The following is a 16,561-nucleotide window of genomic DNA, read 5'->3' as shown; positions in this document are numbered from 1 at the left end:
AAGACTTCGGCTTTGCCTCTGATCAGTCTGTCAGGGATGGATGGCGGTTTTCTTCCACTTCCGTTCAGACCAGCGACAGAGGAAAACAGAGCGAGAGAGAAGAGTCCAACCGTGTCTTTTACTGAAAGATGTCATGTGGAGTGACCGTGTGCACGACCCGGCTGCACCACCAAATTATCCACACTTATTTTCCCCGCCCGCTCTGTCAAACAGAAGCTTCTCCTCTTGTCTAATTTTAACTCAGAGCAACAGCCAACAGCAGCTTGATGAGGTACAGCAGATGGACAAGATATGCTCTACTCCCCCCCGCAGCCATATTGATTTAGATTCAGCTCGAGCAGGGCGAATAGTGGCACACAGAGCTGCGTGCCAAAAAAAAAAAAGAGTGGGTACATTAAAGAAGTGAAAAAAGACACAGAGCAGGGTGAACTGCACTGGTTTGATAAACTCCTCCTGGGGCCGGTGTGGGGCATGATGCAGCAAACTGCAAAAACACCTCGAGGCCTTCAAATGGCAGCCACTGCATCGTACTTCCATTGAACAGCTTACAAATGAAAAATGGATTGCCTCTGCTTTCGCTGATTCCGCCCTCTATTGTACTCCCTCACGGAAGCCGGCTATCTGAGGCTCTCACGCATAAACAAGGAGCCACAGAGGGAGCAAAATGCCATTTTGAAGAATGTTTCCGACTGCGCAGCGGACGTGCAGAGTGATGAGGTCAGCCGCGCTCACTGCAGAATCACTCTTTAATGCTTAAACACACATGCAGACCTAATATAAACCATAGTATCGATCAGCAGCAGCTTTAGCTTGTCCTGCAGGGTGACTGATAGTGAGAGTGGGCTGGGAGCAGATCACACGCATGAATAAAGACACACAAATACACACAGTAGATCAATTTAATGGAGTCTCCTATTTTTGCTTAGGGTTCTGGTAAGTATTCATGTCATATTGACTGCAGTCACACCAGGCTTCAATGCATTGTGATCAGATCTCAGTCAAGTGTAAATGTCCCTGACTACAAATTTACATAATACAAAATCTGATTGGTCAAGTTTGCAATCATCGACTGATTGTTGTATCATGTTTCTTTTGGGGGGGGGATGCTCAATGATCACTTTCTGTTCAAGCTTTACAGTAAAAGTTAAAACGACACAATGATAGATTAAATGGAGAAAAGTCTTGATGAATTGAAGTAAATGGATGGCGCTTTACAAACAGCAAACTACATGAAAACATCCGTTTACTCAGCATAATAATATTAGTGCACTCAGTACTTCCCAAGCATATGCACCCCCCCAAAAAACCTTGTCTGCCGCAGAGGCATGCGAGAAAAACAATGTTTTCTTTACAAATTCATGACGAGTAACCGATATACAAATTATCATTTTTGGGGTGACGTATTCCAACGCCAGGCTGAAAATCTCTGTTTAATTAAAAGTTGCAAGTCTGTTTCACCTCCCACTTCAAGTCTGTTTCACCTCCCACTTCGGACCACAAAAGTTAGGGTTTGTTTTACACCTGTTACCAATTTTATGATTTCCTGGGAGCATGTTGAGTAAGAGAATGCGGTCAAAATCCACAAAACAAAGCACTAAAGCCAAAGGAAGTAAATCAGGTGGGTATCTTCCAACATTACAGTCTTTAAAGTATGAAATTCCCTTGTTTTACTAATCCCTCCCCTGGAGCTCAGCTCAACACTAACGAGCGACACAGAAAGAGGGACATGAACTTTTGAAGAAGCGGATTTTGGCTCTTAGACTGGAAGCCCCTTCAGAAAGGGATCCCTGTGCTTTTCCTGGGTGCTGAGCGGTCTAAGATGCTGACCACGTTATCGCAACATCCCCAGTTTGGGTAGACTATCACTTCAACTCCTGCCACATATCAGAGTGTTTATCGTCTACAAAAGCCCAAAACACGGCCAGCATGGACAGCGGGACCCATTACAGCGAGCAGTAAGTCTTTCAATGCACACGTTTGGTCTTATTTTAAAGCAAGACAATGTTTTAACCTGTGCTTTAATCAGGAAACTAGAAGTGTTTAACTCCAGCTTGCCACATAAGCTCTTCCCAACTGAAATCCCTGTGTGAAATATTGATCTCACTTTCTCATGCTTGGGATTGGAGGAGGGTAAATACCGCTGTGGATAAGAACAGTGATTGCAGCCTCACGGCACCACTTAGGAAATCTAATATTTCAGGACTCTTTAATATTTGATGCGCTCTCTCGCAAAACACGGCATAATGTTAAATGTTTACAAAGGGTCGTGAAGGCAAACAAGACCTTAGAGCTGGGAAATGTAAATGTTGATATAATAATGTAGTATAAGGAGACACAGTAAAGCGGGGACAACATGTATTTGGGGTGTTTTACACCCTGCTGTGCTTTTGACACCCGCTCTGTTACAAAACATGTCCTGCCTTCCCATCCATCACTCCATCCGATAATTCACCTCACTTTGCCTCTCGAGGGATAAAGACGGGAGAGGCTGGACCGAAATAACCCGCAGATCCGCTGACATGCCCCACCACAGCAACAGTAACCATGGCTCTTTGTAATTCAAAGCGTTTTAGCTATTTATTTTTTTCATCCCTTCTCTGTGGCCATTGCTCTGGGTGAGGCACATAACTCAGTGGAGAACCTCATATATCAAAAAAAGAACTGGGTTGGGGGTCCGTGTTGGTTTCCTGCTGAGCCGACGTGGGATGAGAGAGGCTTCATCTGAGAGGATGAAACGGCCGGCTTGAAAGGGAAAGGAGCTGGCAGATAGGCAGTCTAGGCCGATGACACAAGCTTGAGTCACTTTTTATGGCTGCTACACAAATAAAAATAGATTGGTCTGGTTCGCAGGTTTTAATCCTTCCTTCCCGCTATTCATGTTTACGAGCCCCCGGTTAAAAAATGGCTTCTTCTGGACGGCAGATTTCAGCTCATTTGCCTGTTTTTACGAGCTTGTCCCTCCTTGTTAATTCAGCCAATCGACTCGAACCAAAACAGTTTAAATCTTGAGGGACGTGCTTGTGAATTTTACACCACTATTATTTTAGTTCTGTTTTTTTTACACCTTTCCTCACCGCCCCCTCCTCTCTGCTCCTATTGATCTCCTACAGCCAGTGAGGATGGAGGAATAAGTCATGACCACAGCACAGTAGCCACATGCACAAGTTTACCCAGCAACAACAACAACAGGCAGCACATACAGAAATAAGCAGCCCACAAGGCACTAGTCGATCAACACAGTCGGTCATTCAATACTGCATTCAATAGTTAGTTCAGTAATCCACCCAACCAGGGTCTAGTGAATACCTGGTGGTGGTAACTGCCCTCCCTTCGATATGAGGTCTAAACAGGGAGAGAGTTGGAAGGTCAAGGTCATGCAGGGGTTAAGATAATTACAGCATAGAATAGAGTACAATGAGAGATGATAAGATAGGATACGATAAGATGCGTTTAGTTTTCATAGCTTGGTCATGACCCCTATCTGTGTTAATAACATTGTTATAATCAAATAAACTGCTGGTATCTGGGAAGATTTTTTGACATTGCTAAAAAAAACCTGTGCGACTGAGCAAGAAACATGAGCAGTCAGACGATCAGGTTTTAAAGGATAAGGCAAATGTTTTTCTGGTTTTTCATCATTGTAAACAAATCCTATGAATAGACCAAAACAGGCGACCTGCTGGTTTGTTGCAAAAAAATCTTTTGACCTCCCTACTCTGTTTCTGGCAATCAGACCTATTCAGAACTCCTTGGTTCCTACTGAAGTGGTAAATCCTTAAAAACAGGTCACAATCATAGTTTCATTTTTCCCCCCTGTATGAGGTTGTGATTTCTTAAAACAGCTGGGCGATGTAGGTTTTAGCAAACATTACTCAAACTAGACTAAAATGTGCATTTGCTGGGGAACTATTATCATCCGCGTATTAGCACACATTTGGTGCTCTAGTAGCATTTATGGCAGCAGGACGGTGTTTTGGGGATTGTTTCAAAATAAACTGAAGTTTACATGTTCATGGCACTGGAATAAGGGAGGATGTCGCCCATTGCAACAGTGTGAATATTGGTCTTTCCACGGGATTTGGTGACAATAGGTACAATATCACCAGTCTTATCATCAACCCTCAGACAGGCCAAAGTATTTTGCACAAACTACAAAGTGTAGCCATCAAAGTGTATGGAAGAGTTCCGATGGACCAAGGGTCACATGGAAACGGCCATCTCTTCAGCAGGCTACGTTCGTTAGCCTTACTAGCTTATCTACTAGCAAGCCATTAGTGGTCGGCCGTCAGTAAACATGCTAACAGTTGAATCTCTCCCCACAGTTTACAAACCGACTTCCTAGTTCAACTTACCGCATCATACAGACTGTGATTGTTCGAGCACAAAGTTAACAGGTTTTATCTCAAAATAAAATAGTTTTGATAATCTGGTTAAGCAGTTGTTGCATGTTCTGTTTATTCGTTTACACAGAACAGCACTGCATTATGGGTACACTTTGATTTCAGGCTACAAAGGCGTAATTGCTTGCTCCGTCAGGAGCATCAGAAACACTGTTCAGATATTTGTGGAGATACAAGTTTTTTCTATTAGTGCTCAGAAGATTAGGAAAAATGTTATTGACAGTCAGAGCTTTTAAGTCTTCTTTGATCTGGAGACAGCAATACTACGCGTGTTGGTTTAATCATAACATTGAGAAAATTCCTTTGCTGGGTATTGAAAGTCTGACCAACCAGATCTCGGTCAAAAGATGGTTTAATCTTGCCGGAGCGGCAGTCTAATCATGATATCAAATGTCAAACATACTTCAGGATTATGGAATTCTGATTACAACCGAGTCACGTCAAGAGCCTCTTCAGAACAAAATGAGGTTGGCAATCTTATCGCTTGTTTAACACTTCACTGACATAAGCAGCTGTTGTTCTGCGCCATGTGCCGCACCGTGACCCGATCCGATCCAACCAGCTGGTGGCAATCTATTCCACACACGCTCATTTGAAATGATTGATTCTTATTCAAACTCAAATGAGTTGATGTCGAGCGAACGCTGCTGTCGCAAAAAGGGCCAACTCACCCTAAGGTTCACTTCCACTACACTGAGCCCTGTCCATCTTGTTCCCTCGGCCGATTAGCCTTCAAAGCATGCATGATTAGCGGTGACCACGGGCTATTGGGCAGCAAAAGAACAAATGAGCCGGCCCCGCACAGATTGGATTATATTTTTCTGACCCGGAGAAACAACTTAACACAATCGCTTTGCTGTCTGACGTGTCGCTCATTCAGACGTTATGTAATCTTCATTGAAGTATCACTGCGGAATTGGCTTCTGGGAAAAGTTAAGGTGAAGCAGTGCTGTCTGAACATTTTGGGGTGAGACTTGGGGAGGACACAACTGATTATTATTAATAATAGAAGACAATAGAAAGAAGAACAAGAAGACGGAAAAGGGATACATAAGGCAGTAAACAAGAGCAGGAGAAAGGGATACAGTTGGACGACTGAATTTGACGGTCTTACCTTGGAGCGCGTTTTGAAGTTCCTGAAGGCGCCAGTTTTGAAGATGACCCTGTTCCTCTTGCACAGAATGAAGGACACCATGATGATCACCACCATCAACAGGAAGAGAGGCGTCAGTACGGCCATGATCCACAGGTTGCTGGGTGGCGTCTTTACCACGGCTACAAACACACAAATATCATTCCTCAGTATTTGATTGTGCATCATTCCTGAGCGGTGAATCCGCTAAATGACCCTCCAGTGATGACAAAGCACACACTTTGCAATGAAAAGACAAGCAGAAATAAACACTGTTCACTACAATCAAGGGCGTCATTTCCTCTGGGGATGAGGGGGGGAAATATATCCTCTTCGTTTTTATAAATCCTATCCTATGTTAGATTTACAGTTCCCACCAAACATCTGTGGAAATACAGAGGAAGAAGGAGCTGATGGGCTGAAAAAATACTGCAAACTCATTTATGTGTGTTATTGATGGTTACTAAGCTCCGAGAAAAATGGTAAGCGAAAGAAACGGCATCAATAAATAACAATAGCACTTGGAAGTCTATTTCCACATCAATGGCAGTGAAGGACAGTGCTCGGTTTAGTGAAGATGCACCTGCATTACTTGTCCATTAGGAACAAGGTCCATCAAAAATTACATTTGTATAATTACATTTCATAATATTGTGTTATTTTCCTGATGGATATAAATTTGTAAAATAGCATAAAAAGCAATCATCATCTCCATACTTTAGTTTGTTTGTGTGCTGGGAGGTGGGGTTTTTAACAAGGCCAACAGTTTCCCCTGTTCCCTTATGCTAAGCTAGGCTAACCATCTTCTGGCTGTAGCTTCATATTTAGCGCACAGACATGAGAGTGGTATCAATCTTCTCATCAAACTCTCAGCAAGAAAGCAAATTAGCTTATTTACCCAAAATCTCAAATGTTCTAAGATTTAACCGGCACCAACATTGTATAATATAGACAGAAATGTTATAAAAGAAAACAAATTCGTAGACTTGAAATCTACATCCAGAAATAAGCTTAAAACTACAACTTAAAAAACGGGCTTGTTTTTGGCTTGAATATCTTTTTTAAATCATCTTTCTTTGATCTCCCCTTGCTAAACACAGCTTGCCAAAGAGATGTGTTTTCATTTGAAGGACTAATGCAGTTTGTTTCCACTGAGCCGGTTAAGGCATACTAAATGAATTTTACAAGAACATTGTGTTCGGTTCCCGGCCTGAGCACTGTTAAGAGGAGCTGGAAAGGCTTGTTGTTGGTACCTCTCCAGTTTCTTAATTTTAGATTCTGGGGAAGTCTAAGGGAGAAACGGTGAGAGGGAAGGCTTTGTCCTCATCAGCAGCTAAGTCTACACAACTACAATTTTCTGAATGCGAGTTTGAATTTGTATCGATATTCTGAAGCTTGATTGGGGGCACACTGTAGGGCATTGTGGAAATGTATGGAAAAACAAAAACCTACGCAATGTCACGGTAAGCCCGGGCTGCTACACTTGAATTCAACAGATAAATCCTTAAGATGTCCGGCAATGTGGCGTCTCCACAATGGCTGCTGAATGAGAAGTGTGTTCTGTGAGTTGCATCTAAAATATGTATGGAGCCATTTCCATAATGGCTACATGCAAATGAAAATCGGTGTAAATCTGTGTGTAAATATGCAAAGGAAAACAGAGGAGAGTCCTATTTTTAAGCCTATTATTTCTATAGCTGGAATAAATCAGCAAGTACATGAACAAATGGGAATAGAACATATGTGCATATTTTGATATTGAATTTCAATGTCAATAAACCATGCATTTATTTTAAAAACATGATGAATAATTGATACAAATAAGACTTGGATTTAAAGGACTAGTACAACATTTGGGGAAATATGCTTGTATGCTTTTTTTAACAGAATGAGAAGATTGACACCTCTCACATATCTGTACGGAAATATGGAAATGGCATAAACACTAGAACCAGGGGGAACCAGCTCCGTCTGAGGCAAAAAGAAAAATCCTCCAAATTAACAGGTGACTTGTTTTTTCGAATCTGCACACAAACCAAAGTTTTAAAACAACCGTTTGCAAGTTTACAGGGGGTTGCTACGAAGAATTTCTCAACCGAGACTGCACCTCTCAGAGAAAATATCCACCGCTAATAGAAGTGTTATCCATTTACTTCAAGGTTCAGTGTGCGGGATTTAGTGCGATTTATTGGCAGAAATGAAATATCATATCCATAACTATGTTTCCATTAGTGTATAGAGAGGCAAAGTCCCTTTACTCATCCCCCATGAGACTTTATTTTGGAAAAAATATGTACGGTAGTCAACTGCGAGAATTTAGCTTTTTTCAATTTTTATGATTTTTCAATGATTTTTCAATCGATCGTCAAAGTTTGCTTGATGTACTGTTTGCACATTGTACGTGACCAACATTGGCCGTTACCTTGGCTTGCTAGCTAGCTAGTTAGCTTAGCTATGTTCCACGCACAACTGTACAGCAAGATAACAAGATAACAATCTTACGTTCGGCCTGCACTTGCACAAAGTATCCCAGTGTCAGAGCCATGGTCTGGGAGTCCAGACTGCTGAGGGTCTTGGCAGCGGTGGATCCAGTGATGGGTGCCCCGTTCAGCTGGGTGTAGTAGGTCATCTCTGCCGGGTTCTTGGGACCAGGCAGCCGGCGCATGCTCACCATCTGGAAGAGGACAAGCTAAGTGTCCAATATCTCAAGCTGATAATGGCATTTTGTAAACAAAGAGCGTCTCAGGCATACTCCATCTTGTTCCATGTGCAACATTTCATCTATAGCCATACTGATGGCACACAATCCTTTATCTCATCAACACCAACAGACAAAAGAATCACTTCCATATCTACAGTGGCCCAATCAAAATTGTGAATCGTCTCGGCTGCTTTGATCATGACGAACCATTTGCTGTGAGATAACTGCACTTGGGGAAGACACTCGAGAATAACTGAGTCACTTGAAGTCTCAATTTCCTTTCATCATACATCAAACAGTTTTTTTTAAATTTTGATGAACACGGTTTAATCAAGTCTGGTAATTTGATTTTGTCATAAAAAGAAAGGATGTGTGATATTAAATGGCTGGATGATTCCCTCCCCCCTCCCCTTCATTTCTGCAGCAATAAAACTGGTCATCTGTGACTTCCCATGAAGGCTCGAGGGTGTGTGAGGCATAAAGCCCGGGAAGAGTCAATCGTTGTCTTAATTTGCTCAATATGGAACACTGGGAGGGAAATAATAACAATAATAACATACACACAAATCCCTAATCTTCAGCCCTCAGTATTAACCCAATCTAATGCCAATATTGGCTTATTTTTAAGTGACCATACTCTCTTAGAACAGTTTTCATGGTGTCCATTGGCTGCCAATGGTTTTATTTAATAAACGATGAAAATCTACTTGCAGGAGACTTAAGATATGTTTAGCATGTATTAAAAAAAACTTTTTGTCTCATCATCATTAATTATTTGCCTATTTAAAGCAGGGACAGATTTCAAAGACACTGACATGTTATGGGCAGCCTTTTTCTATGCAAGTAATTATCAAATTTACTATACGGCTACAAGCAATAATTATATCCTTTATCCATTCATCTGTGGAATATTTTCTTAATAAATTGATTAATTGTTAAGTCTGGTGAAACATGTACATGACAACTCATAAAGTCCAACCTGATGACATTAAATTGATTGTTTTGTTCGACCAACAGTCCAAAACTCACCGATATTCAGTTTACTAAAACATAAGATGACCAAACTGGAATTAAAACCATCAGAGTAAAGAAAAATTCAAAATGACTTATCTGTTGATCAATCATTCGTTTCGGCTCTAATTCTCTTCCTATGTTATGTTTCGGACAACTCTTTAGCATGCAATCACCAATATAACTAGAAGGGCACTTGGAAAGTGCAGACCTCCACCAAGGCTGCCTCTATTAATGAAAAAGAATGCATGTTCATCTGACAAAGACAAACAAACCTCCTTGGTGGAGAAAATAATCAAAATTTAAATTCAAAACTTTCCCTGCGCAGGAAACGGTGCTGTCCAGGGTGCTGAATGTGGAGCTGTCAAGCCAATGGTCGTGTTGAATCCAACTAATGATTATCCTCACTGTACACAACCGCCAGCAGTGTTCTATTGATGGCACTGACTGTATGTGAACCATTTTTGTTGAAGACTGAAACATCTTGATACATATTGGATGGATTGCCATGACATTTCATGTAGACATGTAGGGTCCTCAGTGGAAGAATCCTACTGACCTGCTGTTCATATGACTTACAATCTAGCACCAGCAGGTCATAGTTCTTATAGTCATCCAATGAAATTTCCACATCTACTAGATCAGGCATCACCAATTGACGGATCGCGGTTCGGACCCCGAGGGAGTGACGGTTCAATCCAAACCTGTAGCCAATTTCTGATAAATGAATGAGACCGAGCATTGTTTTATTTTCGATAGTCCAGGCTATGGATTCTAGGCTCACCAATGAGCACCTGCACATGTGCATGACAACGGCACTTTTCTTTGTTCAAGCCATGATTTAAACTAATGGCCCATTTCTAAAAAAAGAAGAAGAAAGAAATGCCAATATATTAAAAAAAAGAGAAAGGGCAGCTCAAAACCTCTGTTTGCACTTTTTCTAAAAGAGGAACTTTTTATTTATTTTATTTAGATTGTATTCTTATTTTCTTTTACTTGAAATGTAGGCCTTAAGTTCATTGTGCTAGGACTCATTTTATTCATTGTAATTATTTATCTATTTGTTTCCCATACAAGCGCCATACAAGTTTGAGTTAAATAATGTTGAAATGAAATGGGAATGTACGTTGTTGACTTTATTTGATAAACGTATGGGAAGGCTATTAGTATGCAATGTAGAAATGAAGAGGTTCGTACCTCTGCTGACATTTTCAAAACAGAACCTCTTTAAATTCTGATTGAATACCTCTGTACTTGGTTCACAGAAGACAAATCCTCATGATTTTGGTAATCTCCTGACTTTTCATCAAGCGCCATCATCAAGTCAAAAATGTGATTGAATTAGCTTATAACCAACTGCAAAGCTGACAAAGATGTGGTCACTTGGAAAGGCGCAAACTACTTATTTTAAAGCAGAGAAATGTACAAACGCAATCCCGTCTCCGCCACTAAGGCACACAATGACGCACAAGAACCTCACTCCCATTTACCTGTACGGTGTAGCTGCCCACGGTGGTGGCCCGCCGAGGTCGTGCCGTGCGAGGGCCCTGCCTGCCGGCTACCAGGAAGAGCTCAGCCAGCCGCTGCTCCATCAGACTGGCAAAGCTCTGGTAGTTGGCCTCCAGTGAGGAGCTCTCCACATCTTGGATCACTGTGAGGAGAGGTGAGAGAGGGAGACGGAGTGAAGGGACAGAGGAGGGGAAAGGGAACAGAGGAAGAGAGAGGGACAGAGAAAATAGGTAAAAGGAGGAGACGAGGAGAGTGTGGAGATAATGTCAAAGGGAGGCATTGATATTAAGGAGAAGAAGGGAGGACAGGGGGGAGAGATAAACAAAAGACAGGAGATGAGTCGAATATTAGAGAGGACTAGATGATTTTCCCTTCCATTTAAAAGCTGCCCAGAAACGTCTATTACAGCTGCAGCGACACACACAAACACACACACACACACACACACACACACACACACAGGTGCTCGCATCAATCTTGCTCCTTTGCGCATCTCTTACTAGGGGCTATAAGTGAGATGGAGCAGTGGACGGACTTCACAAACACACACACACACACACACACGCACACACACACACACACACTTCAGCATCATTCACACCCGGCCGTGATGTGATGTGAAGTGATCTCTCCCTCTGCCCCAGTCAGGAAGCAGTGAATTATACATCAATAGGTTTTCCCAGGAACAGAACAGCTATAGAGTCTCTGGGCACAGAGAGCGCAAGAGGGGGGGGAGAGGGGGGGGAATTTGTTAGGACAGGGGAGTAAAATGAGAGAGCCAATACTGTTCTGCTGAATTGCACAACAACGGGCGCCAGGGCTAACTGCTGTTTTGTCCGATCAATGCGGCTCTTGATTACCGCTGATCACCCAGTAGCACTTTTGTGTGTGTGTGCGTGTGTGTGCAAGAGCCATTTACCTGTTATCACCCAATAGTTTTTGGTCACCATCGACGTGTTAAGATTATGGTATTCAAGGGCTGGAGAGGGAGAGAGGGAGAGAGGGAGAGAGGGAGAAAGTTAGCGTTTTTTGCAGATTTTAGAAAACATAATATTGTCCACAATTATTTAAAATAAAAGCATTTAAAGCAATTACGAGCAACTTTCATTGGTGTTGACTTTGGCGGTCCCTGTGGACGAAAGCGGTAGTGCGTCTTTAGAAAACCCTTTCATTTGACTGCAGCAGGGTGTGACAGTCTGCCCCGATCAGTCCCGGTCCTGGTTCTCGCGTGCCTCCCTTTCCTCGAGCGAGACCCAGCAAAGCACATGTTTCTAGTGAATCTGCACGTTTTCGCCTGATATCGTACGGAATCCGACGACAAGCATTAAGAATAACTGGATGGAAATAGTCAATCTTCTCGCTGAGGGTCTCGTTTACTTATGAAGGTCATAAAGAGGCATCAGTATTAAATTGAGAGTTTCATAACCAGTTAAAAGTTCTTCCCAGTAGCTTTAAGCAAAGTCATTCAATCTTGTTTTAATCAAAATACGAAGGCACAAACATTCTTTACAATGCCAGATTATGACAGGTTGACAGGTTTGTGTGTATTAGGGCTGCCCCCTAAATGTCGGAACAATGCAGGATAACGGAACGACAGGCTGTAGACTTTAATAAAGAGATTATTGTCTTAAAAAGACAGAACGAACTGTGATGGACACAGAGAAGGGTGATGGAAACGGAGGACAGCTCGACTCGTCTCTTCTCGTCCCAATGCTCTCGCTCTCAGCCAGCTACACCTGTTTACCAGAGCCTGGTTACCACCTCCTCTGCTGCCGTAGGATTTTATATTACCAGGACACACACATTTAACTTTGACTGTGTGCCTTTAGATGTATTTATTTCACAGATGATAAACAAAGGCAGTAAAGAGTTTTATAGCTAAAACAAAAGACTCATGTAGGCTGTGAACGAGGTTCAGAGTGGACTGGGACTCGGCAGTGAAAAATATGTTTAATCATAGGGAAGGTTTTTTTAAGGACAAACAGCACTAATACTATTGAGTTTCCATATGAATGATATTTAACTATTTAAATGCAGTTTGAAAAATAAGTTCTTCAGGTAGTAGTTCCTGTTTTGTTGAGACATCCAGGATGTGACAGATACAAATATATTAGTCTTTACTTTATTCTCATTTGCAAAGAGCAAGAACTGTCATTTTTTATTTTATGGCATCCACATGAATATTTTGAAAGGAAACCATAATAATGTGCTAAATATACTTTTAATTTGAGTATTTGAATATATCTGAGTCTAGCTAAGACATTATTTGATATTTGTTTATTTATAAATATTTATTATTTATCACGATTTGTTCATTAAAAGTTTTTTTGGGATCCATCGAAGCCGTGTAAATGCGTTTGTGTGCCGCAGTGACAGATCTGCGTTTATCATTGGCCCTTTGGCACGGATGATTTAATAGGATGAAACACTTCTTGTCAGGTTGCATTGTGACCTCCGCTTTCTTACCTCTCACTGTCTACTTCCCCTATCCATCTACGCCGGCTATCACCCTTTCTCTCCGCCTGCGTGCCTCTGCACCTGCCTCACTCTCTACCTGTTTACCTGTCAGCCTATTCCTTTCCCAAAAAAACGCCTGTTTCCTTTCCGTCCGGCCGACTGTCTCCTTCCGCCTTTATCCACCCATCATCCCCCCCTCATCCGTCGGCCTCTCTCTGTGTCCTACTCATCCTTCAACCTCTCTTTCTCTCTCTCTCTCTCTCTCTCTCTCTCTCTCTCTCTCTCTCTCTCTCTCTCTCTCTCTCTCCTTATTGCCCATCTGCCTGGTTCACCATCTGTCCTCCGCCTAACTCCTTCGAGCTGGCTGTCTGCCCAGAGTTGTGTTTTCGGCCCGAGTCAATGGCGGCGCAGCGGCGGTATAGCTGCTGGAGTGCTTCTGCTCAAGCCTTCCCTGATTGCCCTCCGTGCTCGAGCACATTTACATTCACCGAGCTCTCCTCCGACACCGAGCTCACATAAACACTTAATGCAAACGGCGCTGAGGTGTCAGGGTTCAGACGCATTCAGTGGCCTTTGGAGAATCAGCTCAACGTGGCGACAAAATCCAGCACATTCATTTCATTGACGCTGCAGCGGTGGGGGAAGGATTAGATCAAATCTAATAATAAGGAAAAGGAAAAGTATGAGGCTGGTGTTATTTGTCTTGCTGTCAACAAACCAATAATGAATGGGCGCCATTTCAGTAGGCCTACTTCCTGAATTCCCTGACCCGTATGTGGCACTAAGCGCCAAGCTAATTCGTTGTTATGGACGATGCCAATCTTAAAATAAAAAAAGTCACACAAAAATATTTCCTTTTTTCTTTTAAAGGCTCCAAAAATGTTTGCACCTTTTGCTCTATTGTTGGATGGGAGGTGGGTAAGAGGGCTGCACCGGTACCGTTTTATTCTCTAGTAGAGATCGTGATTGAGTCTCTAGCTAAGTTCGGCACAGAGTGCTCTCCAGTGAAATGGTTACATGCAGTAGACATCGAGTCCTCTGCATGTAAATAGTGAAGATCAATATCCAGTCAGACTATTCCCTGTTATGTCTTATACGATTCTGTAATCAGTTCCTCATTGTTTCACCTTTAGTACAAAAAAAGAATGAATAAATGCTTCTTAAAGAGAACAGACAGGGTTTCCGTGGTGATGCCAAGTGGGTTTGGATGTGACCGTGTGATGTTTTAGCCCGTTGGGTGCTGAGAGTAGACACAAATAGATACTAATCTAATCTCGCTGGGATAAAATTAGCTCATTCGGGGGGACGTGGACAACAGATTGCCTGCGGCACGATTCCGATGATAGGAGCCGTACAGCTGTTTGCCCTTTTAAAATCTCACAGATGGCATCGGAGGCTGGAGTGGAAGACGAAATGAGCTCGTGTGGCTCGTCTGTGGGGTCTGTAGTCGGTCACTTGTGTTTGTGACGTCTTTGGGTAATTGGACAATTACCACAGTGCCTGTGTGTACTGCTATGTGTCTTTAAAGCGGACCCATGCTTGAGACAGGAATTCTTTTCTTTACTAATTGAACTAATTGCTCAACACATCAACATTTTTCCAATATAAAGTATTCGGGAGAATTTCCTAAAAATGTTATGCATGTGCACCGAATGTGCATTATCAAATATCTTTTATGATGTCAACCTGATTACTTCATTTCACAAACATCAACTAACTTTTTATCTAGTTCTTGGTCTCCACCAGCTCCTGAGGTAAATATCTGGCTTGGTTCTGGGCAGGATGCATACAGTGGCTATATTAGGGTTTGCTAAAAAAAAAAAACTGCTACTGCTATAAACAAGGTTGATGATGAACAAATGACGAGAGCTGCTTTAAACAAGCGCTCGCATGATGTGAATCCCAGTCTTCAGTGTCAAAGTCCAGTTCTTTGCACCACAACCAACTGCCTTGCACCGTCAACATTTATGCAGCAAATGGATTACAGTGAAGTTAATCCATTTTTACAACCATTCTTCCTCCTACATATGTGTGGGGAAAACAAATTAGTAGAATATTAATGTATTTTGTAGGAGAGAGGGTTGAAATCTGAGCTCATTCTATTCCGTCTGGAGGCCATAATATATTCTGACATCCTTCTTTACTTTACACAATATAGAGTAATCTTGAATTCTCCCCCGGTCAAACATACGCTAAGTCATGAATCATGCATTGCTCTGCGGCGGACTCAATGGTTCTCAGTAGCTCTGAGCAAGCTCTATGGTTAGAAAACAAACTGCAGCAGTGGCCTTATGACGGGGCAGACTCGCCCCGGTCGGGTTCAGGTCCCCTCTTCAGCTAAAAAATATCTTTGTGTCAATAATGTAATCCTTCATTGCTGGCGGTCCTCCATCCTACGTACCTCCAGTCTGTCTTGGGAGCCTTTTCAAGAACAAAATAAAGCTCTGAATGTTTTAAGCTCTGTACAGGGATGTGGGCACATTTTTTTTTGTGTTTTTTTTTAAGTCAACCTTCACAGCTTGAGGGGAACGCTGAAGCTAGTTATGAACAAATATGGCCCCGTTAACACTTCCTTGGCACATTTAGTGGTTAAAAAAGATGTACATCAGCACGGTCAAGTCTGTTAGTGGGGCCTTTAAATTATAGAATAAAATTATAATGCAAAAGGTGAAAGAAGCAGTAGTACAATTAGAGGATAACCAAAATGTTTATGTCTAAAGAGTCACCTTTCAACAATAAATGAACACTAGCTTCAATGGAGGGAGGATCTTTGCGGCGTGTGAGACAACATGATGTCACAGCCGTGGAACGCCAACACCAATTGTCGTGAAGTGACCTATTGTTGTTTCTGATAGAATCCGGCACTTTGCATCGACTCAAAGAGACGACGTGCTACTGCAGCATTTAGCTAAACATTACAAACTGGTTATGCGTCCTACACATTGTAACTGTCAGAGCCACGTGCCTCGTCCGCAGATAAATGACTCATTTTCATTTTCTCTTACAGCCCTCTGTGAATAATTACAGCGGCATCGTAATTGCCCGGCAGTGCCTCTGAGAAGATGGCTTGGAGGTACATCAAGCAAATGAGTATCAAGCACTCTGACTGAACCTTAATTTGTTGGCCATGCACCATTAATTGCGGAGGTTAAACAATGCTGGCCAAGTCTCTCCGTGCAGCCATAAGAGCAGAGCGACTCTTTGCCGCCGTGACTGCTCAGAAACGAGCGATGAGGGAGGAGAGGATGAAATGTTCCCGAGCAGCGCTGCCAACTCATTTAGCTGCTGGCGGCTCAAAACATCACTCGCTTGCTAATTTGCATATTATAGTATTTGTGACCTTTCACTGTC

The 16,561-nt window shown here is 42.3% G+C and overlaps 1 protein-coding gene across 1 annotated transcript in view; it reads right to left on the bottom strand.

Moving 5' to 3' along the window:
- The window catches only part of kiaa1549la (KIAA1549-like a), a gene marked incomplete at its 5' end in the record, with an annotated part of 89,633 nt that overhangs the window by 27,681 nt on the left and 45,391 nt on the right, over positions 1-16,561 (bottom strand). Inside the window, 5 exons of the mRNA XM_079163585.1 lie at positions 3,307-3,342; positions 5,515-5,675; positions 8,035-8,206; positions 10,735-10,895; positions 11,673-11,732. Of these exons, the coding sequence (XP_079019711.1) occupies positions 3,307-3,342; positions 5,515-5,675; positions 8,035-8,206; positions 10,735-10,895; positions 11,673-11,732 (590 nt within the window). The remainder of the gene's footprint in view (positions 1-3,306; positions 3,343-5,514; positions 5,676-8,034; positions 8,207-10,734; positions 10,896-11,672; positions 11,733-16,561) is intronic.

Source organism: Pholis gunnellus (assembly GCF_910591455.1).
Source record: "Pholis gunnellus genome assembly, chromosome: 7".
NCBI classification, from domain to species: Eukaryota; Metazoa; Chordata; class Actinopteri; order Perciformes; family Pholidae; genus Pholis; species Pholis gunnellus.
This window is presented reverse-complemented; position numbering and strand designations above follow the sequence as displayed.